Below are 25200 nucleotides of genomic sequence, written 5' to 3'. Positions count from 1 at the left end.
ACGGGGCCAGGAACTGCTCTGCACTGCCAACTACTGCAGCCAGCAAGGTGAGCACCACTTTGCCCTGGCTGCCCTGTTTGGTGCTTATTAAAAGAAGTCCTCCTACAAGAGATATCCCTGAGAGTCTGGAACAAACAGTCTGCTCCCCATCTCTGACTGTCGGGGCCTGTCTCACCCACAGACTTTCAAGATGACATTGTGTGTCACCCTCACTGCTGACCAGGAAAAGGTGGTTCCCAGGTACAAATGCCACAAGGGGCTACATCTCCAGCCAATCTTTTTAAAACGAAGTACCTGGGGCCAGCCGAGTGGCTCATTGGTTAAGAGTTGGCTTGGGAGCGCCAGCTCTGAGCAGCAGGGCTGCAGGTTTGGATCCCACATGGGGCAGTGACGCTGCGCCCTCTACAGCTAAGATGGTGAACAACAGCCCAACCTGGAGATGGGCTGCCAGGAGTCACTGGCGTAGGCTGCAGCCCCTGCTGCAGTGGGCTGCCGTGAGCTACCGTGAGTGGCCAGCAGCCAGCGTGAGCTGCCATGAGCGGCCGTCCAATGGCCGGCAACTGATCTGCCTCAGCCAGGAGGAGCGCAATGATCACAATACCAACATGGGCCAGTGAAGCGACGGCATCCACAACTAGACTGAAGAACAAAAGGACATCAAGTTTTCTGTTCCCCTTCCCCGATTCCCCAACGCTGTTCCCTCCCCCAATTCCCCAATAAAATCTTAAAAAAAAAATAAAATGAAGTATCTGTTCTTATTAATAGCAGGACACTGGCTTTAAAGAAAAAAAAAAAGACTAACTCCTATAAGCAATGTAAAATATAAGACCTCAAACTCAGAAAAATATGTGCTACAGGCCATTAATAACTGAAAGAAGCTCACAGAAAAATAATGTCAATACACCAACAGAGATGGAAAACAGTAGTTTACAAAAAAGAGAAAAGGCAGAGGCCTATACACACTTAGAAACACTGTCAAGTGCACTATTAACCAAAGAAATATAAACTGCAATTAACTATTTTTTTTTGCCTTTTAGATTAGCAAAGATTAAAAAGAATAATACCCAATGCTGACAAAGGTGTAGTGAAACGAGCATTCTAACATACCTGTAGAAGCAAAAATGGATAGACCTTTCCTAATGGGCAATTTAGAAATATTAGTCAAAAGTATAACTAGCAATTCTACTTCAAGAAAGTCATTCTAAAGAAAAATAGGGACACGTACCCAAATTATGTATGCAAAAAGATCATTATTTATTTTATTAAAAAACTGAAAGTAAATGGTAAATGTAAAGATCCAACAATCAGGAGATATAGAAAATAAATAAAATACCATATATACGTTAATTAGCCATAACAATATTTTTGGCAATGGAAAGATGTCCGTGACCTAATAGCTAATGGGAGAAAAACATGCTGCAAGGCAGTATTAGCATATGTGCTTATATAGTACATAGTATACAAATCTGGAATAACATAAATCAAAACATGATGCTTATTTCTGAGTACTGCTATTTTCTTTTTGCTTACTTATATTTTCTTACTTTTCTTCAGAGGCCATGCATTACGTGGCATTTTTAAGGTATAAGCTTGGAGAAAATAAGCATTTGGCCTTGGGAAGCGATGTGGGGGGGAGAAGCAGAAAGCCCAGGACCTTCCCAGCTGTCCCAGTCTTGCTGTGGGACAGCAGCAGCCCACAGCTTACTCCTAAGATAGGTACACAGGGGCCTGAAGGTCAATCCATGCATGAGTCAACAGTCCCAAGTAACGACAGCAATCAGTCATCATGAACAAATAAATATACTGTGTCTCTCTAGCAGCGTCCTTAAAGGGGGCTTCCTTAAGGCGTTCTTAGGGGTAAAAGCATCCTACAGTACTTTGAGCCTAGCAGTGCCAGGCCAGATCCCACTTATCCAGTCTGCTCTGTGACCAACAAATTACATAAAGGGCCACAATAAACACAGTACATGTGGTGTTTTAGAAATTGCAAAGTAACACCAACAATAGTTTGGTGGTTCCCAGAGGGTAAGCAGGGAGAGGGATAGAAGAGGGTGAAGGGGGTCAAATACATGGTGATGGAAGGAGAACTGACTCTGGGTGGCAAACACACAATGTGATATATAGATAATGTATTACAGAATTGTACACCTGAAACCTATGTAATTTTACTAGCCATTGTCACCCCAATAAATTTTAATTTGTTAATTACACACACACACACACACACACACACACACACACACGTATATTTAAAAAGAAAAAAAAAAGACATTTCAAAGCAGTCACATTGGTTTTGTCTGCTTTTCAGACAGGGCAGGTAGTAGCAGTCCTACTTGACAAAAGGGGAGATTGACTCTGAGGTAAGGAGATTGCCTGGATTACACAGCCAGTGATTAGCAAATCTGAGAATCCATACCCAGACCATTCTCAATGTAAAGTGTCTGACATTCCTTCCACTCCACCATGTTGCCTCGTAAACAGCAAAGCCAAAATCTTAAAATCAAGATTAGAAAGCATGGAAGTAGCTATATTTTCTTAGCTATCCACCCCCAAAAAAGCATGCTTTCTAACTCGCTTTTTCTTCAGATTTCAGTAGACCAATTCCTACACATCTGCATATAGTTCATTTGTGTTGCTTTGCTTGGAAATTAAGGAGACTAGGATTTTAGTCTAGTATTAAAATCAAGTATTCGTTCTGAGTATTTATTTTTAAAATAGCCCCATTCAAAAAAGAACGGAAGAAATTAGTCTCCATTTTTTAAAACTTCTGAAGGTGTTTATCGGCATTAGTAACTCAATGTAATCTAATTTTTTCTGAGAACAATCCAACTTAGGACAAACTATGAAATGTATCAAAAATTTTTTACTAAGCTACTGCTTTTACTTGCTCTATATATTTAAAAACAACTGCATTAATATGGCTTGAAGACAGTCAGATTTTTTTTTTAAGATTTTTATTGGGGAATTGGGGGAGGGGAACGGTGTTGGGGAATCGGGGAAGGGGAACAGACAAGTTGCTGTCCTTTAGTCCTTCAGTCTAGTTGTGGACGTAACTTCACTGGCCCATGTTGGTATTGTGATCATTGTGCTCTTCCTGGCTGAGGCAGATTGGTCGCCGACCATTGGACAGCTGCTTACAGCGGCTCACGGCTGCTCACAAAAGCTCATGCCCACTGCCGGCCAGCCCCACTGCAGCCTACGCTGTTGCCGGTGACTCACAGCAGTCCAGCTCCAGGTCGAGCTGTTGTTCACTATCTTAGCTGTAGAGGGCACAGTGTCACTGGCCCTCACGTGGGATCCGAACTGGGGCCCTGCTGCTCAGAGGTGGCGTCCCAAGCCAACTCCTAACCAATGCGCCACTCAACCAGCCCAGGATTTTTTTTTTTAAAACATGAAACATGTTATTTTTATAGAGTTCATTTAAGTACTAAATCCAGTTCTAGAAACTACATTATCAGACATGCTAAAGAAACAATGAGGCTGAAATAATTTTCTAACACCTGTTGCTCTAAGTCAAACTCTAGGAAGGATCTGAAAGCCAACACGTAGAAATTTGCTTTTTCTAATAAGATCTATGCTCACAAACTCTCAGACTAGGGCCAGAGAAAACAAAGGGGAAAGTTTTTTGAAGGCCTTTTAGGTCCCGGACCCTGAGCTCAAGTGGTGTAGGTGGGTTTTCTCCATTTTACAGACAAAGAAACTGAGGCAATATGGCCAATAAGCAGAGCCTTGTGGCTCTTAAGCCCACGCACCTTTCAGAAGGGCAACTTCCCACTCATTCCTTCAAACAAGCCAGGCCAGGTGCCCACTCGGCAGTAGGCTCTGGGAACATCCAGCTCTGGCACTTCCTCACCATTTCCCCCAGCACATCACTGAGCCCTTTGAGCTCTGCCAGGCTGCCCAGCGACTCCAGAGAGCACCATCACACCAAGCACAACACAAATGCTGGCCCTGGAACAGCGCAGCTAGCTTCCTCTCCTCACAGAGGGGATGAAGACGGAATGGACCTCCTCAGAGTGGCTGGGTGACCTGAATGAGATGACACGTGTAAACAGGATGCCTGGCACACAGTAACGCTCAGTAAGAGCTGGCTAATGTAATTACTCTAAGACAAGGTCCCCGTTCCCCACGAGCTGTTTTCTACCATCATTCTCAACAAGTCCCAGGATCAGCAGCTTGAATGGAAACAGAGGTCTTCAAAATCTCTTCTCTCAAAGCCATGAAGCTCTGAGAACCAGCAGGAATGAATTTCTACTGCTTTCCCCCCAAATCAATTTAACCAGGTCTTTTCAGGGAAAAAGCTGCTCCTTCTGCTAAGGAGGGGTCCACTGTAAGCACCCAAGGACCTGTTTGCCACCATGGCCTGCCAAGGTGTAAGATGTATGCAGCGATAAAAGAGTAACTCGCGGAACTTTCTAATCCATCAGTGTCAGCTCTCCCTGACACAGTGCTTACTCACACTTGTTCATTGTTAGTCAACTGGCCACTCATCCTGGGAAAAATCTGGTGCTTTCCACAGCCCCACGGAGTGGGATCATTTTTCACTCCGTCCCTGTCTACAAGGCCCAGTCTCCTGGTGCCGTGCTGGCTCTAGAGGCCAACACTGCCGGTGTGTGAAGGGCTGATTTATGAATATAGAGCAATGCTGGTGCCAGGGGACCACGATCAGCCACTAGAGAGCAGTGGAGCACCTCTTCTGGCTCAGGGAAAACTCCAGACACCGACTAGAAGTGGTTTAATTGTATGCATGCATTTCATTATAAGTCTTGGCCAAAAGCTTCCAGGCGAGGCAGGCCAAGCGATCAGGCAATCTTGCATGGGTTGCTGAAATCCAGATTTGTCCTTTGTCAGCACAAACAGTTTAATTTGATGTTTTCACTCCTGAGTAAGCACTGAGTATTACATTTAAACCCCTCATGAGGGGGAAGGATGCTTCCTTTTCATCAGCAAATGTACCTCAATGTCAGAGAGTCTATCTTTTATTCCTAATGAATTTTAAAAAATTATTCCATTTAATATGCTTAGAAATAGATTTTTTAAAGCATCCAACATTTTCACTCAAAATTAAATTATAAAAAAATGTTTTGTTATGCAGTCAAAAAAGAGTTAAATTTTATTCTAAGTAAATAATTTAAAATACCACTTGGACAGGGATTTTTCTTATAATTGCAAGTGTAACATCTCATTGACCTGACACATTATAAACACTTATTCTTAAGGAAAGACTAACAATCAGGACATCCAGGCCAAAAACGTGAATGGTTTTATTTTATTAATGTATTTTAATGAAATGCCACAAGGTTTCAGGACCAAAAACTGTTCTCCTTTAAACAGAGGAGTCACCTAGCCCTATGTTTAGGGGTTAAGAAGGAGGATGAAAATTACCTTAAAATATGCCTCCCTTAATCAGTCTCCCACACCATCAGGCCTGGCGAGGAAAGGGAAGCTCGCTCAGCAAGCCCTCTGCTGAGCGCAGGGCGCACACTTCTCCCTCCTGCTGCAGGCGCTCCAGTCAGTCTGAGTGACAGGTCTTTCAAAGGCATCCTCTACTCTGTCTGGCCCACATGCCAAAGTAACTTCCCAAACTGCGGGTTATTCCACTTTGCAGATCTTTTCCAAGTTTTCGTGTCCCTCAGAACACTCAAGGACAAAGGAACTCAGAGTTTATTTAATAATTCATAAAACACACCTCTTCTTAATCATTAAGTAAAGGTTCATCTTGTCCATAGAGCCTGTGTGCAAACAATAAGAAATCCTACTTATTAAAAAAGATGTGTAAAACACTGTTACACATATTTTCTCATTTCATTTTTCTGTGGACTAGGTGTTATATCTCCACTTTCTAGATGGGGAAAAAAAACAGTTCAGAGAGGTGAAGGAATCTACCCAAAGTCTCACAGCTAGTAATGGCAGATCCTCCTGACAACAAATCCCTAGTTCAATGAACTCTGCAGTCAGTGAAAAGTCTTCTAATGCATAAAATGCCTTTCCACTTAATCTGTCCAATAAGAAAGTAAAAGACCATCAAACACTAGGTTATGAGAGTATAAAGGCACTTTTCTGTAGTGGGGCCAATTCTGACACAAGGACAGGTAAAGATGAATTACAGATCTCACTCTCTCTGAAGTGGAGTTAAAAACAAAGGACTTGAAACTGCGAGCACTGCATTTAACTGTTCTGAAACATACTCCCGGCAAGGACTTCAACTTGGTCGTAGACTAAGGACTGAATTCAAGTCAGAAAAGACCTCATGGCAAACATCAGAGCAGGAAAAACAGGAGGAGCAGCACCCTATACATTAATTCAATACCTCACCATTTTACCTACAATAGACATTTACCATTTTTTCTGCAGAATCAAGAACAAAGTCCACTCTAATTAGAATAGATTAAGAACTGGCAAGGGCTGGATATACTATTGGGCTGTTGGAAAAGTCATGACGCATTTTTGCAACGAAAAACATAGAAAAAATACATCATGACTTTTCCAACAACCCAATACATTCCCTGCAACATGATGAATCTCAAGTAAATACGTTCTCGTTTCCTAACATAACGGCACCATCTATTGGCTTAGTACCACCTTTGCAGCCACCAGGAATCAAGATGCATAATTCAACTTTCATGGGCTTTTGGTTCCCAGTTGTTTAATTCCTGGCATTCCATTGCAGCATAAATTTTAAGACATAAAATCCATGCATTGTACATTTTAAATCTTCTGAAATGCATCTTACTTATATCAATCAAAGCAGGAAAAACTACCAGAGAACTTAGTACACAGAACTGTGCACAGAGAACGTTAGCACTAAAGTTACCAAAACACCATGTACCAAACATCTATGCTGTGCTCCATACAAAGGTTTTTTTTTTGTATGGCATCTCACTTAATCTTCACACATGTCCCACTGGAACTGCCCTCGAACCCTTTACAGCAGACATCAGTGCTCATACCCAGAAGCTAATAAATGCTGGACTCAGATTTGAACCCAGTTGGACTCTGAAGACCAGCTCTTTTCCCCTTCCCACGCTAGGCGTCAAAAACTAACGCCAAGAGCAACAAACGCACGGAAAAAGCCCCAGGGCCTTCAGAGAGTGTTCACACACAACATGACACTGTAGCACCCAGTGGCCCTGTGACCTTCCCAAGTCCAAAACAATTAGCCTCTCTTGAGAAAAGGGGGGTTTGCGGTTCGGAGAGGTTAGGTGACTAGCCCCGTCAAGCAAGGCTGAGACTGAAGCCAGGGCTTCCACCTTTGCCTAGGATTCTAGGTTATACCTCGAGTGGTTACAAAAAGCTTGCTCCGGGTGGGCACTGACTGTATGAACCAAGCTCCCACCATAATGGGGTTCCCTCCCTGCACAGCCCCTGACCCACAGAGAGCAGGGATCAAGACGAACCTCAGTACTGATGGAGATGCATGCTTGTGGAACCCCCTGCACACAGTCACATAGTCCATACACATCAGGAAAAAGAATTTCCAGCAACACTAGAGCTGTCAAGTCCACGTGCCCTCTGAGAAGGCCTATCAACTAAATACAGCACTGCTGAGTTCACACCTGAGTTAAGAGTTGAACATGAAAGTGGGAAAAACATCTGCCATCTTGTAGCACACTGACTTGATCCAGCACTGGAAAAACTTTCCGAAATCGAGATACCAAATGTCTGCACAAAGGCTGCACTTCAGTGTAAAAATAGAGAAAATGGCAGGTCTGAATTCCCCACAGATGCTTAAGTTCCAGTTTCATTCTAAGGCTCCTTTTTGCCTACAAGGTGAGACATTGGTATGTTTGCTACTGTCCCAAATCTTTTTAATTACCAGGGTGCTCTGTAAACTGGGGCTTAAGAGGCACATTCCAATAATTAGGAAACTGCATAACCAGTTTATCTGGAGATCGGATTTTACCTGCACAGCCCTGGCAGTGACCCCGAGTCTTCCCTCACGGTGCATAGCAACATTTATTCCTGAAGTTAGTATTCCTAAATTGTCCAAGGGCCTCATTTCCGGGAATGTCATGCTTGAAATTTTATTCATATTAATTCTCCATGTGAATAAGTGGGGAAAAACAAAAATTGTATATGCCTTGCCAATGCGGCTACGAGGAACACTGCCAAACTAATAGCAAAATATGGTTCCCCAAGCTTCTCCTGACACTGCTTCAGTTTGCCTAATAAAGGAAAGCTGGCAAGTTAAAAAAAAAAAAAAGCTAATTAAGCCTAGAATGAGAAGAACCCACATTTTGCCTATTATATAAAAGAATAAAGCCATAACCCTTTGCCCTTAATAGAAAAGTCAAAGAATCTTGCCCGGCTTTCAACAATCACACTAATCGATCACCTGCAGTCTTTTCTAAATTATTCTCTTAAAAAAGAAATAATTAAATGAAACCTGAGGGACCCTTCTTTTTGTTAGAATAAACCAAATCATATCGGGTTATCAAAAAAGTCATGACGTATTTTTTTCTGTTTTTCGTTGCAAAAATGCATCATGACTTTTCCTACAACCCAATATTTGGTCTGGACCACTCACAGCAATCACACAGCCAAGGGGGAACAGTCACACAGACCAAGCTTCCCAGCCCAGGTCATGCCCCTTGTGGCATGTGACCTTAGCAGGCCTCTCGGAGCCTCAGTATCCTCATCTGTAAGACAAGGATGATGGTACTCACCTCACCGACTTGCAAAGATTAAATCAGTAAAGCATCTCACAACATTTGCTGGCACAGCAGCTGGACAGCTGCTGGATGAACGATGCTTTCATTATGGTCAACATCATGTCCACAAAAAAAGGTTTTAGGACAGAAACTGACCAAGGGCCACACCACAAGAAGGAGTTTGATACATTCTTCTCCCCAGTAAACCCGTGAAAATGCCAGGCCTCAGAGGAGGTTCCTGGATCCCGTGAGCAGCGAGCTGTGCCAGCATGTTAAAGATGCGAAAGGCAAGACAGTTGTCTTCTAGTCAATGCAAATTACGAGTAACCTTCAGGCGCCTGGCTAGTCGCCAATACAGGCCATGGGTAGACAAAATTTAGACACCCTTGTCTTACGGGTAATTTGTAGCTTCCAGCTCTTACTGTCAAATTACTCAGATAAGAAAAGGATTAATTACAGAGTTCTGTTTTTATTTCTCATAATAAAAAACTTATAATTTAAAGCTTGAGAATTTACATGAAATATTCCTTTTCTCACTTAAGCTACATTTATGGAAGGCCCAACCCTCAGTGAGTGCTGATGCCCCATGGCAGCATTTCATTTAGGGGGGGGCCCTCTAATTTTATCTGTAGTTTGAGGTTTGATTGTAGCTCACCCAAAATAAATAACATGAATTAAAACAAAGTCCACCAAATTTTGGCAATTTGGGGGCAGGGGAGTGTCTCTCTCAAAATCTAGCTCTGCAGCCTCTCAGAAAAAAAAAAAGAACCAAAACAACAATACAACAAAATCCCGAGCACCTGCATTAGGAATAAAGGCAGCCCTGCACAGCTAGTACCGCAGGGAGAGACGCAAGCCCAGCTCAGAGGTGAACAACGAGAAACTAAAAGAATGACCAGGACAAAACCAGGACAGTACAACTAGATTCTCTTTTACACTCTCTGGTAATGGACTCCTCTTCCAATGGACCTGGATTGCAAAAAAAAAATTTAAAAAAATCATGTTGTCTTGGGGTGGTAGAATTGTGTACGATTTAAAAAAAATTCCTTTGATACTGTAAAGCTGTTTCAGTAAATACTGTCTGATAATATGCAGGATGGAAAATCTGCACACAGACCAGTCAACAACATGCAAAACACAGAAATGCCATTCGGAAATTTGTATAAATATTTTCGGTATTTAGAAGCAAGGCTTAATCGTTTAATGAAGTAACATCTGTAAGATGATAAAAGCAAAGCAGCTGTGTTGTACTGGGGCTTCCTTGACCTAGAAGACTAGGTTCAAGTCTAAGCTTTGCCACTCGCAGGCAGAGCAATAAGGCAAGTTACTAAATCTCTCATTTACGTTTCGGGTTTCTCATCAATAAAATACCAATGACATCATCCCTTGCATAGAATTTTAACTGAAAATGATGTGACAGCACCAGCAGACTCTGACACTGAGACACTCTATAATGTGCTTTAAATTTGAACTAATACTAAGCTTTAACTCTTCGTCGGGCGCAAATGATCTCAGATTCACTGTACACAAATTTTCAAATATCTAACAGTTAACTTAAGTATCCTGACTCATCGCTTCTGATGAAATACGTATTACATAGCGGCATCTTTGTGTGCAATGAATCTGTGAAATCAGTTGCACCCGACAGAGGGTTAAAAAAAAAAAAAAAAGAAAGAAAGAACCTATCACACATGAGATGCTCTGTGAAAAACAGGGCGACACAGATGAAACACAATCTAAACCAACTCTATTCCAGGGGAACTGTGAACTGCCAGTTCACAAAAATAAACAGCAGCTAAGGTTTCTAACACTAAGTTTCAGACATTCTTTGGCACAAGTTCAAGGATCAGGAAATTAATTCACCATCAAATATTCATGGAGTCACACAGGACTCTGTGAGAGTCTGGGAGTGAGACACAGATTCTACTCTCAGAGATCTCAAATTTTCGCAGGGGTAGGAAGGACAGGGCTGGGAAGTGAGTGTGGACAAGGCTGGAATCATGTTTCACACCAAATGCCCTGGGAGGAAGCACTGACTCAGCCTGGGACAGTCACAGGGGAATGGTTTCTGGGCTAGACCTCGGCGGAGGATCAGGAACAGTCCCGGCAGAAAAGGCAGTTCTGACGAAGGCAGCACTACAGCAGTGGGGCGTGGAAGTCTGCTGGGGGGGGGGGGGGGGGGACAAGGGGCCTCCTGTACCAGTGTAGGGACAGCAAAAAGGGCCTAGAGCCCAGCTGGAGCAGAGGTGGCTGCAGGCGAAGGAGTTACTCCAGCAATGCGGTCAAGAGCCAGGAAGAGATGGACTGGCACTAAGGCAGACAGGAGGGGACGGATGACAGAGTCCCGGAATCCAGCCTAACGTTGGCTGGTTTCTGAGTGATCTCTTTACTGTCCACGGCCACCCCTATGGCCACTGGACCTGTCCACACCCTCAGCATTTCTGGCCACATGTAATCTCCCTCCCTGCCTCCCCACTCCTCCATGCCAATCGTCCTCCCCACAGCTGTCATCAGGCTGCTCTTTCTGATAAGCAAATCTTACCCTCTCATTCCGTGGCTTGAAAACATTAGATGGAAACCTCCAGGACAAAATCGGAACAACTCAGCCTGTATCACCGGGACCCTCTCGGGCCCAGCTTTCCAGCCTTGCCCCTGCTTCTCCCTCCTGAACACCCGTATGCTGTTGCTCCTGCTGCGTCCCCTGCATGGAGTGCGCCCCCCACTCACGCGCTTGGCTCACCCATCCAGCAGACTCTGGCCTTTCAGGTCCTTGACCACACTGGTCCCTGTGCACCACAGGACCTGAAAAGTCTTTCTCATGGGAATAGAGCAGGGAGGCAAATTCCTGGCTAATTCCTCCTTATCCTCCAGGTCTCAGCCTGTGTGACTTCTTCCCATCTTTCACCTATCAGACTGACAAGGGTACCCAGAGTCGGTGAGGTTGTAAGAGAAAAGCATTCTCATATTCTGTTGGTGGGAGTATAAACCAGTGCAATCTTTTTGGAGGGCAATTTGGCCATAGCTTTCAAAAAGTAAAAGGTACTGTATAACCATCTGTCACTTTCTTGGACTGCCCAGCAGCTGTTCTTCCTTCCTACATCTGGGGACCCCCACCACCTTATGAGTGGGTAGCTGAGCTTCACCAATCAGAAACACCCACCCTCCCCATAAGGAGCTCTCTGGTGGTGAAGGAGATGGCAGGAAGATTCGGTTCCCGGGGAAGCAGAGACTAGCAGGCCAGGGCCCACCCAACATCAGCTGTGCCACTGCAGTCGGGAGCACTAGGTACTCGCCTGCAACGGCCATTTCTGCAGCAGGATTTCTGCCAGTTTTGGCCCCAAACCCAGTTCTCGCCCTCCTGGCTATTCTGTGAGTCACCTACTAGCCCTTAAAAAAAATTAAAAATTCCTCTTTTCCTTAAATCAGCCAGTGATTCCACTGCTTGCAACCGAGAATTCTAAGCAATAAATGCACACACACTAATCCAGAAAGGCCACTATTAGGCATTTATCTGAAATATGTACGTATACAAGTACACCAAGACACATTTGCTGCAAAAATCTTAAAACCAAAATATCCACCAATAGGAGGATGGGTCAGTAAATCATGGTACAGCCATATAACGTAGTTCTAGGTAGCCGTTACATATGTGACATAAAGCTCCATGTGCTGATACAAAAACGTCTTCAAAATCAGTTAACAGTAAGGGAACAGTATGTATAGCATGGTCTCATTTGTGTATTTTTAATAGGGATAGAGAGATGACAGACGATAGAGACATATGAAGGTGTATCATAAACCATTTTCTGGAAATAACACATAAGAAATTCTTAGCAGTGATTACTCTGAAAGAGGGATATGAAATAAGAGACTTATTTCTCATGTAATATTTTTCCCCACTTGAATGTTTTGTCATGTTTGTAAATTACTTTCGTTAGAATATGTTTTAACGTCACTTGCCCAGTAAGGATTTCCCAAACCTCCATGACCCATATAGTCCTTCCTGTTATTCTTTTATTACTGTTCTTTTCCTCCAGGGCACTGAGCACAGTGCATTCGTTTAAATTAATGTGTATTTGCCTGTAATTCCTGTCTCCCACAGAAGGCTATAAACTCTGAGGGCAGGTGCTGTGTTGACCACTCTAATCCCAGCACCCCACAGGGCCTAGCACATAGTAGATGCTAAATAAACATCTGATAAACGAATGGAAGGAATTTATCCTTATTTTAAGATTCAGCTCAAGTGAAGTAAAGGTTTTCCTGAAATACTCTGGTTTAGTTAGATGCGACCCTTTCTCCCTTGGGCCACCAAGCCTTCATACTCCTGCCCTTGTCAGTTTGTACGTCTGTCTCACGATCATACAGTGAGTATGCTGAGGGCAAGGACCCACGCAGCGGCCTCTTGTGTGGAGCCTACTCCTGTACCTTTACCCCAAAGGCGCTCAAGAAACAGTTGACAGATGAATAGATGAACAAACTAAACCTCAAAGTAATAATTTACTCGCGTATTAAAAACAGATGTTATTGATGTCGTGTTCTTCTTAATCTGGTCTCTAACGAGAGCAAAGCCAGATTTGTGTAATGGTTTCTGAACAGAAGCCTGCTATAAACTCAAAGCTGTGGAGCCATCACCCTGGGCTCACACTAGACCTGAAGAGACGCCAGATCACTGCTGGCCAGGACAGAGCACAACACGGGGACGCAGGAGTGAGAGGAGCAGACACAAATCTGCTTAGCTACTAACCACTTTCAACAACTTTTCCTAAAGTCAGGATCATGTTCACACTACAGTTCAAAAGCAAAAGAAACCAATTCAATGTTCCCACCTAAGAAATGAAACTGCTTCACATTAATGTTAAATTTCTAGAAATCGATGATTTTCTCAAGGTGATATAAGAGAATATCCTGAAGGATTTAAAGGTGGAGGGTTATGGTATCTGCTATTTTGGTTCTACACATACGCACATACACAATTAACAGTAACAATAACATGACAGCGAGAAAGAACAATTGTGGTAAAACGTTAATAAGTGACAAATACGAGTAAAGGGTATACAGGACTGTTCATTGTACATTACTGTTACTTTTCTGCAACTGTAAAAATTTTTTAAGTAAAAAAAAGAAATGAAAGTACTTAAAAGAAAAGGTTATTCCACCTTTACACTGAAAGGCATCAGATGGGGACAAATAGTACCTTGCCGGAGGCAACAAATGCATTTGAAAAAGCAATTGAGAACGACTAAAATTACTGTAGTATCTTTGTTTCAATAATTACAGAGATTCACCCATATGGATCTGGGGGTAAATCATTCTGCCCACAAACAGGGAACATCAGTGGCATAATGAGAGGCTAGATAACCCCATGGAACAGCAAAGTCTCAAACTGGCAATTTCCAAACTAGTCAAGGCAGTAGGGCCAAGGCACCAAGACAAAACCTGTGACAGGGAAACAACAGCTGGCAAAACACCAGCCGCACATGACCTGTTTGAATTTCTGGACCCATACAATGTGACTCAGAAATTTAACATCAAAGTTAGAACTTAAAAATTCCAATTCTTCTAAATATAATTTTATGACATTTTTTGTTGTTGATCATTAAAAAAATACTCTTATCTAGCACTTAGAGCTAAAATACAAACGTAAAAAGCTGACCTAAAAAGAGTAACTACTATTTATAGGCCAGACACTGGACCAGATGCGTTATATACACTATTTCTAACCATTATAACCTGGTATGTATGGAGATATTACTATTAATATTTCACAGATGAGGAAATCGAGGTTCAGAGATTAAGTAAAAAAGAGGGACTCCAGTCACTCTGGCTTAACAAAAAACAAACCTGCAGAACAGGCCTGGAGCCGGGCCTGTTCCCACAGTGAGGCCTCCACACTCGCTTTCCCTCCGCCTGGACGGCTCTTCCATTCCAGCCGCACCTTTCATAAGCCCTACTTTGACTTTCCTATTTAACTCTGCTGTCTGCCTTTCACCCCAACACTCCCAAGTCCCTTACCCTGCATTAATTTCACTTTGTTTTTTGAGATAATCATAAATTCACATGCAGATATAAGAAATAATACATTGAGTTCTCATATACCCTTAAACCAGTTTCCCCCAAAGGTATCATCTTCATAACTGTAGTAAAATATCACCTACATTACTTGTTTCTCCTAGTATTTATCACTAGAAAATGATATTTATAATAGCCGTTGTTATTGTCCACCGCCACTCAAAAATAAACTCCTTGTAAGCAAGGATCTTTATCAAAATTTTGTTCACCGTTATATCGCAAGCACACAGAAAAGGGCCCAACCCGTAGGAAGAACTCAGACAGCGGTAAAATGAATCAAAGCACTGTTTGTACTGCCTCCTCTAACAGGAAATAGACCAGCTCTTTAAGAGACCAGCTTGGTAAATAAGAGCATTCTGAAACATCAGGGAAACATCACACTCACCCATGGTGACATAAGGCAACTTATCAGTTGATCCATGAGGATAGATGCTGTAGAGGTGAGGTCCAGTGACATCTACGCCCCCCAAAACTAGGGCTGCACCAATGTAACCTTGATACCTGGTGGTCAGAGTATGCATAAGAAAAACAACATGAGTCTACATTGCATCACTGTAACTAAACCAAAAGCTGCATGAGAAGTCAGAAAACAAAAGGCTTTTCTTATACTGCTACTGTTTCATTAAGTGGTTACTGCTTTGATGAGAACAAAATGAGGGATGGAATGAACTTTAACTGAACATATATCAGCCAATAAAAACTGTCAATTGTGTGAGGCACTCCACATACCTTATTTTCATCTCAGTCACACACACCCCTTTTAAAAGAAGGCTCTGTAATTCTCACTTCAGAGAAGATAAAACCAGCCTGAAGACATTAAGTACTTGCCCCATGTCTCCAAGCTTGGCTTACTCCAAAGATTATCAGCACCCTTCCCATCAGACCTCTCTGTGATCAGCAGATAAGCCTTCCAAGTTAACAATGAGGAGTTGCTAAACTCAAACTGTTCAAATTACCAGCCTCGCCATAGTCTAACAGGACAATGAGTATGTCACAACATCTTCCCTTTGACACCAGAGACTCTTGAGCACAGAGGAAAGATCATGTGAGGACACAGAGAATGCAGTCATCTGCAATTAAGGAGAGAGGCCTCAGGAGAGACAAAAACCTGCCAACATCTCGGTCTCGGACTTCCAGCCTCCAGAACTGAGAAAATAAATTTGTTGTTTAAGCCAAAAAAAACAAAAACAAAAACCAAACCTTCCCTTTGAATAAATCCACAAAAGTATAATCATAGATATGAGCTCATGTTGAGCAAAAAAGTATTTCATCATTCAGGGAAGCAAATGATTAAATAACTCTATGACAGCCCATAAAACCATTGCTACCACCCATAGGATAAAGCTATACCTCCCAGAAACATGAACAGGAATACATTTTCTAGCCCACCCACCCCCATCTGTTTAATTGTGCACATATTTGTTCTTTTGGATCCATTACCTGGCTGGTTTTCCATTTCTCTAGACTGCTTTCCCTGTATTTGGTTCAGTTGTTTACCATTAGAATTGCTATGCTCGATAAACATGCTGTATTTAAAGTTCTCCACTTTAAAGAGCCTTTTAAAGAGCCTTTAGCTCTTTGGGAAGAAAAATGAAACCAACTCATGCTGAATTTGCCTAAAGATATAATCATTAAAACTGAAATAAATTAACACAAGAACCAATCAAAGTCATAATTTTAGACTGTCTGAGATAGAGGGAGCCATCAGGAAACGCTCTAGATCAGCGGCTCTCAACCTGTGGGTTGCGACCCCTTTGGAGGTCGAACGACCCTTTCACAGGGGTCGCCTAAGACCATCGGAAATCAAAAAGATATTTATATTACGATTCATAACAGTAGCAAAATTACAGTTATAGAGTAGCAACGAAAATCATTTTATGGTTGGGGGTCACCACAACATGAGGAACTGTATTAAGGGGTCGCGGCATTAGGAAGGTTGAGAACCGCTGCTCTAGATAAACAGAGTAGTCGAGTCCAATACTTCCCGTGTCCCTTGAGTACCAAATTGTTATTTCAGAATCTCCTATTTATATGTGAAAAATTAAAGAGCAGGAAAGGATTTCAGAAGCAGACTCAAGAAGAAGGGGCTCAGACAGGGGAAGAAGGTCGTCCTAAGGCTCATGACCTAACAGCAAGGTCAAGGCTACATTCTGTGGCTCTGGGATTAGAAGCCAGAACCACCAACACACCACTCCCACCCCGGTCCAGTGCCTGGTCCACTACACCAGCTGACTACCAAACAGGGAGTGTAAATAAACTCCATAATAATCAGCTAGTTTTCTTCCAAACTAAAACATGTTTCATGCCTTTAAAAGAGTCTAAGATGTTTTGGAAGTTACTGAAGTCCTTAAAAACTGATCCAGAAATTCTAGTTCCAGGAATCTAATTCTGAGGACATAATGGGACAAATATGCAGAAATGAATGCACAAGAAAGTCTGCTGCAGCACTGTTTATGATGGAAACAGTCAGCGGGAGAACTGGCTAACCTAGCACAGCTATACAACAGAACACTACACAATCATTAAAAACCATGCTACATTTCCTCGTCCACTACTCACAGTAGTGGAACTTAGTACAACTTTGTCAAGGATAATTTCGGCAACATACATCAAAACATTAAATATGCAGCTGACCAGCAATTCCACTTCTAGGAATTTACTTTAGAATATAGCCTAAGAAATTAATCTCACAAGTACCTACAGGTTCTATGTCCCAAAGGGTTCAAAGAATACCTTGTAATATCTTAAGGACCTTAAAACAGGCAACATCGTGAAATCAAAAACTGGTTAATAGAATGGAATACTGTGATACCACCAAAAATTATGATATTCATCAATGGTTCTTAAACTTTTATAGGTCACAGACTCCTTTGAAAAACTGATCAAAACTGTGGAAACCTACTCCCATAAGAACTGTACATAGGGCTGGCCGAGTGGCTCAGCTGGTTAAGAGCTCGCTTGGGAGCACCAGCTCCGAGCAGCAGGGCTGCGGTTCGGATCCCACATTGAGGGCCAGTGATGCTCGCCCTCTACAGCTAAGATGATGAACAACAGCTCAACCTGGAGTTGGGCTGCTGTGAGCTACGTGAGCGGCTGGTGGCCGGTGTGAACTACCAGGAGCCGCTGTGAGTGGCCAACCAATGACCAGCGACCGATTGCCTCACCAGGGAAGAGCGCAATGATCATACCAACATGAGCCAGTGAAGCGACGTCCTCCACAACTAGACTGAAGAACAAAACAGCAATTTGTCTACCTGTCTGTTTCCCCTCCCCCCAATTACCCAATAAAATCTTAAAAAAAAAAAAAAAAAGAAGTGTACATACACAAGTTTTTTACTCTTTCAGGCGAGTTATGAGTCTCTAGGACTCCTCCATGGACTCGAGGTAAAAACTCTGGATGCTGAGCTCTTGTACTGATGGGAACAATCTTCCCAGTATACTATTATGTCAGCTATAGGGTCAGTTACAAAACAACACCTACTGCGGGGTTCCATTTTTGCAAATGCATAAGTGAGTATATATGCATAATATAAAAGGTCTGAAATAATATATCTCAAAGATTCACAATGTATGTGTCTACATGGCAGATCAGGTAACATTCACTTCCTTCTTTCACTTTTCTAAAGCGTCTGAAGTTGTTACAATGATCGTACATTACTTTTATAATAATTTTTTAACAGATTTTCATTTTGAAACGCACCAACATGGAAACTATTCAAGATGATATGGTAGGTGAAAATATTAGGTTGTACTATTGGATATGTAGAACTATGATCACATTTTTTACAGAACAAAATATGTACCGTGTTATTAAACAGAAAAAACCTTCATGGGTGTAATTTGTTAGCACCAATTGCTTATGGATGGTAGAAATCCAGATAATTTTTCTATTTTTTTAGTTTATCTGTAATTTCTAGTTGTTTTTTGTTTTGTTTTTTTACTGTGAACATGTACAAATAATATGGAAGGGTGAAACAAACGAATAAATGAATTTAACAGACTAGAAATTTATGTACCCAGCCAAAATGTGATTCTCCCTGAATCGCAAAATTGTTTTTTATTTTTTCTTTGGGCTTTTCAATAGTTTCCAAATTTTCTGCAACGAATATACAGAGGGTGCCAAAAAAATGTATATGCATTTTAAGAAAGGAAAAAACTGTATTTAAATTATAATATTCAATAAACACCAATAACAAAAGATGAATACAAGTCATGTGTAAACACTTTTTTTGGCATCCCCTGTATATGACTTATAAGGAAAATAAGGGTATGGAGTGGCCAGTTGGCTCAGTTGGTTAGAGCGCAGTGCTCATGGCACCAGGGTTGCCAGTTCGATTCCACATGGGCCACTGAAATGCGCCCCTCCACAACTGGATTGGGGCAACTGCTTGACCTGGAGCTGATGGGTCCTGGTGTTCCCCAATAAAAAAAAATAAAAATCTTTAAAAAAATAAAAAAACAAGGGAAATAAGGGTATAATTAATATAGTAAAATAGATAAAAGAGCCTCTATGTATTCAAAGAGTTTCCAGGATATAGAACAGTATGTATCACCAAGATTTCTATGAGACTGAACAAGGGGGCTTCATGCTCAGAAGGAAAAAGTATCACATCTTCTACATCTAAATATCAGACAAGTAACATGAGGTATTTCCTGCTTATATAAGGAAACAGATACCCACTTTGGTTTATCAAACCCTCTTTTCTCATTGATTCACATTAACAGGAGATGAGTTATTCGGGGGGGAAAAGGTGCAGTAACAGCAAGAAGAGTACACCTTGTCCTCTTTTTCAGCCTCTGAATTTTGTGGGGATCTGTGTACCAGACCTTGTACTAAGTAGTCATAAGCCTTGCTTTTTTACCCAGTTCCTCCACAAAAGTCAAGAGAGACAAAAACTATTACCCCCATTTTAGTGAGGAAGAAACTGAGACTAAGAAAAGTGAGATGAACAGCCCAAGGTCACTCATCTGTAAGTGCTGCAGAAGGGACTTGAACCAGAGTTCTAGTCAAATCCTATGCTTTTATTCCTTAAAGCACTGATTCATTTTATGTAACTCAACAAAAATATCATAAGATATAGAGGGTCATAATTATCCTGGTTTAAATTTTTAAATGTTCCTCTCAAAACTTTTATAAATTTTTTTTTTTTTAAGATTTTTTTAATTAGGGAATTGGGGGATGGGAACAGCACTGGAGAATTGGGGGAAGGGGAACAGACAAGTTGCTGTCCTTTGGTTCTTCAGTTTAGCTGTGGAGGACGTTGCTTCACTGGCCCAAGTTGGCACCATCATTGTGCTCTTCCCAGGCAAGGCAGATCAGTCGCCGGCTTCTGGACGGCCGCTCACGCTGGCTGCTGGCTACACATGGTAGCCGATGGCAACCCACTGCAGCAGGGCACCCCAGCTCCAGGTGGAGCTGCTGTTCAGCACCTTAGCTGTAGAGGGCAGTGTCACTGGCCCTCATATGTGGGATGAGGGGGGGCCCTCTGGCGTCCCAAGCCAGCTCTTAACCAACACGCCACTTGGCCGGTCCTAAAATTTATCTTTTAAAAGTATGTAAAACTAAAAATAATAAGACACTGACAAAAAGAGAATTCAGAATTCCTAAAACATTCTAAAGAGATAACAGAAACATCTGCTAGATTTAGCTAAATGCTTTAAATGACACTGCAAGAAATCTCAAAATTTTCTATTTACTGCAATTTTACAAGTTTAAAAATTGCTTTAAATGTAATGCACTATACAAACCAGCAGAGGGAGCTTTGTATTTAAAATCAAAATCACAAATATCTGCAGAAATCTTGACATATACTATCACAAGATCTCACACTATACTGGAAGAATTTATTTGATAGGCACAAATTCTCCAGGTTAGGATGATGACGATGTACACAAATAACTGTACATCACTGACACAGGGCGCAGTGCAGTCGGAGCAGGAATCAGGTGGCTATGACTAGGCTCCTTGCCCACATGACTCCTAAGTCCCGGTCTCCTCACCTGTAAAATGGGAACTATCCTACTGCTGCTATAGAACTACATTAAATCTCATATCCACTTACTGAGAGTCCAGGGGCCGTGCTAGACTCGTAGGTGAAGACCCGCAAATTTACAGGAAGACCAGGGACAAGCAGGAAACAAAGGGAAGTGAACTGGGCAGGGATGCACAGACCAGACATATACTCCGACTTTCAAAGGCAGCATCTGCCACTCAGTTCCAGAAGATTCCTGCCACATGTTACACCACCCTCTTTCTGAACTTTTTTCAGAAGGAGCCAGAAATCCAGATTTTTAATTCAAATCTCCCAGTTTATAATTATCAGCCACTATTACTTAAAAACACTACATGACCCAAATAAAATTTCTCTATGAGCTGAATATGACCTCTGAGTCGCCAGTTTATAACTTTACCTTTCTATTCCTGCTTCTCTTTAACTGTCAGGCTCAGATGCAACTGCTGCTGCCGCCTGGGGCCGAGATAAAGAAACGTTTTGTGTGGCTGCTTAGTGAATGAGGAGGACCAGAATCAAGATCTCAAGTCAACTCAAAAGGAAAGAAAAAAAAGGTATCAAGATGAGCACATTCTACAAAGGAAAGAGGAGAGTATTTGGTAAGGGTTAAGGCAGGTCCCAAAAAGAGAAGCCAGTATTCCAACCCAAGACTAAATACCCAGGCTATTTCTTCTATAATGCACTGCCTCTCTTCACGAAGAGCAAATGAGAAAATGGACTTAAAAGTTAAAAACTGTCAAGACCTATACAAACATAAAGTGATGATGTAATTATTAAGCAAGAAGGAAAAACAAAACTACTAAGAGGAACTGTCTGTGGGAATTAAAGGGGAGCGAAGGTCAGGTCAGGCATGTGACCTCTTTAAGCCTCCATGTTCACGTATAAACTGAAGAAGCCCCTCTCAGAATTAAAAGACTAAAACGAAATCATGCAGAAAGCAAGTAGCACAGAGCCTGGCACAAAGATATAGATAAATATTGGTTAACATTAATATTATCATTTTTCATTATGTTTATGTGTGTGTGTGTGTGTGTGTGTGTGTGTGTGTGTGTGTGTGTTCACAAGATGAACTCAAAGGTTCCCTCCAGCTCTAACTTTCCTCCTCTGAACAAAAAGTTTTTTAATCCAGTAATATCCCTATGCCTCAGGAAATGACGAACGAGTCACATGTGATTTACGCACAAAAAACAACCCCATAAATTCAAATCCATTATCAAAAGCCTTTGAAATTAAAATGGCTTTTTAGTAACAATTGATTCCTAAAATAATATATGTATTTCTGATTGCTTTTTCTCCAGCTTCCGGGCTTCTTCTGGCTCAAAGTCCAAGCCATGAGAAATAGATGCTCTATCACTCCTCGTCCTGGAACCTTACCTAAAAAGCATCTGCTTCAGCATGCGATTGGCCGTCACAACTCTGGGGAGCCGACCAGTGGAGAGGGAATGCAGCTCCAAGTTGGAGGAAATGAGCTGGGTGGTCATGTCCGTGTCTGCAGCGGTCCCAGCACCACAACAACTAAAAAATATGATAGAAACTTAGCTGAAATTCAATCACCAGAAGACTCGATTAGAAGTAGAGCTTCTTGGATAACTTCCAAGAAGTTCAGGTATAAAGAGAGATGTTTTTGAGTGCATCCACACTACAACCGCTCTCTCTAACCAAGCAAATAAACATAAAACTGAGAATATGTATCTAATTATATATATACCAATATATTTTCTGTGGTCCAATGGAACATGTGCAATCACTAGTTTCTGTGTTCCTAAATGAGTGTACATTTTACTTATCCTACAAATATATCCAAGTTGTACAAAAGAGCATGGCATGTTAAAAGTCTTACAATTTAATATTTGCCAAGTATTTACAACCAGGTACCAGTTACTGCACTGAGTGCTGGGGATAAAAATATAACACAGTCCTAGCACTCGACTTCAAAGTTGAATGGAAGAGATACCGGTAAACAAAACATATACCTTGTATAATATAATACAGTAGCAGAGGTATAAAATGTTATGGAAACTGGAGGAGAGAGCAATTAATTCTGATCTTTGAGAAGAGGTCTCATATGAGCTGAATCTGGAAGAATAAAATAAAAACACTGTATAAACAGAGGAGAGGAAAGGACATTTCTAAGCAGAGGCTAGCATAAGCAAAGGGGAAATAGCTTGCAGAGGAGTGCAATAGGGACATAAGGGACTCAGGGACAGTCCAGGTGTAACTGGAGCAAGGGGTGATGGCAGCTAACTAGGCTGAAATAAGGTAAGCTTTCTGTGAGATTGTGCAAGGCCTTAAATATCATGCTCTAGAGTTTCAATTTTATCCTTAAAGCAGTGTAAACATGTGAAAAGTCTCTTGAAAAGTTTTTAAAGAGGAAAGGGACATAATCAGATCTGTGTTTTACAAAATCCAATATGACAGAAAAGTGAACAATAGAGATGGAGAAGAGACCAGAGGCAGAGGGGCCATTTAAACGACAACTGCAATAGTCCAGCTGAGAAAAAAATTTAGCAGAAGGAAGGATAGGAGGGAATGGATTCAAGAGGCACACAGAAGGCAGAACCAGAGGCCAAATGAATCGAAGACCAAAGCAAAGAGAGGACTTAAGGATGACTAACTTAGGAGACAGGTGGATAAAAATGCCATTTAAGAGAGAGAGAAATAAAATACAGATTGAACGACAGGTTTTAAGGAGAAACACAGTAAATTCAATTTTAGCCCTGACATGTTTGAAAATATAAGAGCTATTCAAACTAATCAATACTTACTAAATGTTAGGAGATATGAAGTGTATTTTTGCACAATTCTTGTCAGCAACAACCATCCCTTCAGTTGCCCTTGTATCTGCTCCAAGAACTATGCCATCCTATTTTTTTAAAACAAATATACAGTTTTAAAAAGTCTTACATATATGAACCACAGCTCTCTACTCTAGTTTAGGGAAAACAATGTTGGCCATCCCCTGCTCCCCCAACCACCTATCCCCTCACCAAAACGCCTACTAGAAATATTATGCTATACTTTCAGAATTCAAGAAAAGGCTTATTAATAAATGTTATTGGTTGAATCCTGAGTAGGTGGCAGGAATTCCTGTTTTCAAATGAGGCTCCGAGATTCAGTGAGTTCCTTACAAATCAGAGCTAATATGGGGAAAGTCTGGATTAAAATGCAGAAATCCTTCCATTAAAATAGACACCTCTGTCAATTTCTTTTTAAAAGATGTCACTCTTTACCTTTAACAAGAACAACCATTTTCTCTTTTGACCCTTACAACAATTTAAGGGCAGAGTTGTCCTTCCATTTGATGGATAGGGAAAGTATGGCTGTGAGAAGGACAGTGGCCGGCCCCCAAACTGGAAGCAGCGTGTAAGTTAAATGGTTAGCCATACCTGTCTGACCCCAAAAGCTTGTGTTCTCCCATTACATCACCCTACTTTCTAAAGCAGTAACTTAAAACAGAAAAGTAAATTGACCTCCTGTCCAAAACTCTGCAAAGTGAAGGAAAGAATATCAACTTGTTGATCAACACACAAAACCTCCTAACAGTCTCTCCTAAGAGGCCTTTTCCTAAAGTGCTCTGTAACGTGTGCCCTTCCAGACGGAGCCCAGAGAAGTAAAGGAGGCCTGGTTCATGCAATCAGTTGAGTCACTGCTGCTTGTGGCCCGGCTTACCTTATAGACCACCCCCGCGATGGTGGTGCCCGTTTTCCGGGCCGTTGGAAGCTTGTACCCTTTCTTTGCAAAATCCGCTTCCAAGAAGGCATTTCTAAGAGCAAATGAGAGAATACAGCATTGAACGGCAGGGCCACATTGCGCCGCACTGGCAGGAACTCGGGAAAAAACAACATACTATTTACTTGCACGCCCATCTATCTGTTCACTCAACGCCCCCAATATCAGTCCTATTGTCCCGTTTTCTCGGCAAAGATAGCGTCAGAGAGGGGCGGCAAATTGCCTAAGGAGACGGAGATGGAAGGTGTCTGAGTGCGCTGGAAAAGTGGGAGAGCGGACCCGGCCTCAGGAGAAACCCACGCTCGGGCTCTGATTCCCCTGAGTCACACAGGCCGCGAGCAGCAGGCCCCGCCGTCCGCGCTTCCCAGGGGCTTCCCAGGACAGGCCGCGGCCCAGCGCCGACCCCGGCAGGGCACTCCCGCTCCCGCCCTGAACCCTGCCCCAGGCGTGGTCGTACCTGCGGCAGTTATCGAAAGAGAAACCTCCAACCGGGAGCTGGCACACTGACACAGCCGCCATCTTCTCAAGAAAGTACTTCCAGGCCGGAGGCGGGAGCAAACAACAAAAGAGCCGAGTACTTCCGGCGCCGCCGGCGACCTGGGCCAAAGGGGCGGGGCAAACGCCACGCTAAAGCCAGGGATTTTAGGAGTTGCGGGCTCCTAGAGGAGCCCGGAGGTGTTTAGAGTATAGCGCCCCAAGTGGCGCGGAAGAGAAACTGACGCCGGGAGCTGGGGGTTGGG

General features: G+C 42.3%; 1 protein-coding gene across 1 annotated transcript in view; it reads right to left on the bottom strand.

The window, feature by feature from the left end:
- PSMB7 (proteasome 20S subunit beta 7) overlaps window positions 1-25026 on the bottom strand; it is a 57777-nt gene extending 32751 nt beyond the window's left edge. Inside the window, exons 1-5 of the mRNA XM_019658831.1 lie at window positions 24918-25026; window positions 24401-24494; window positions 23497-23594; window positions 22106-22246; window positions 15106-15221 (exon numbers count right to left, since the gene is read on the bottom strand). Coding sequence (XP_019514376.1) covers window positions 15106-15221; window positions 22106-22246; window positions 23497-23594; window positions 24401-24494; window positions 24918-24979 — 511 coding nt within the window. The 5' untranslated portion in view covers window positions 24980-25026. The remainder of the gene's footprint in view (window positions 1-15105; window positions 15222-22105; window positions 22247-23496; window positions 23595-24400; window positions 24495-24917) is intronic.
- Window positions 25027-25200: the final 174 nt, after the last annotated feature.

This window comes from Hipposideros armiger, unplaced genomic scaffold, assembly GCF_001890085.2.
Source record: "Hipposideros armiger isolate ML-2016 unplaced genomic scaffold, ASM189008v1 scaffold_290, whole genome shotgun sequence".
NCBI classification, from domain to species: Eukaryota; Metazoa; Chordata; class Mammalia; order Chiroptera; family Hipposideridae; genus Hipposideros; species Hipposideros armiger.
The sequence above is the reverse complement of the archived record's forward strand: the minus strand, read 5'-3'. Positions and strand labels throughout refer to the sequence as shown.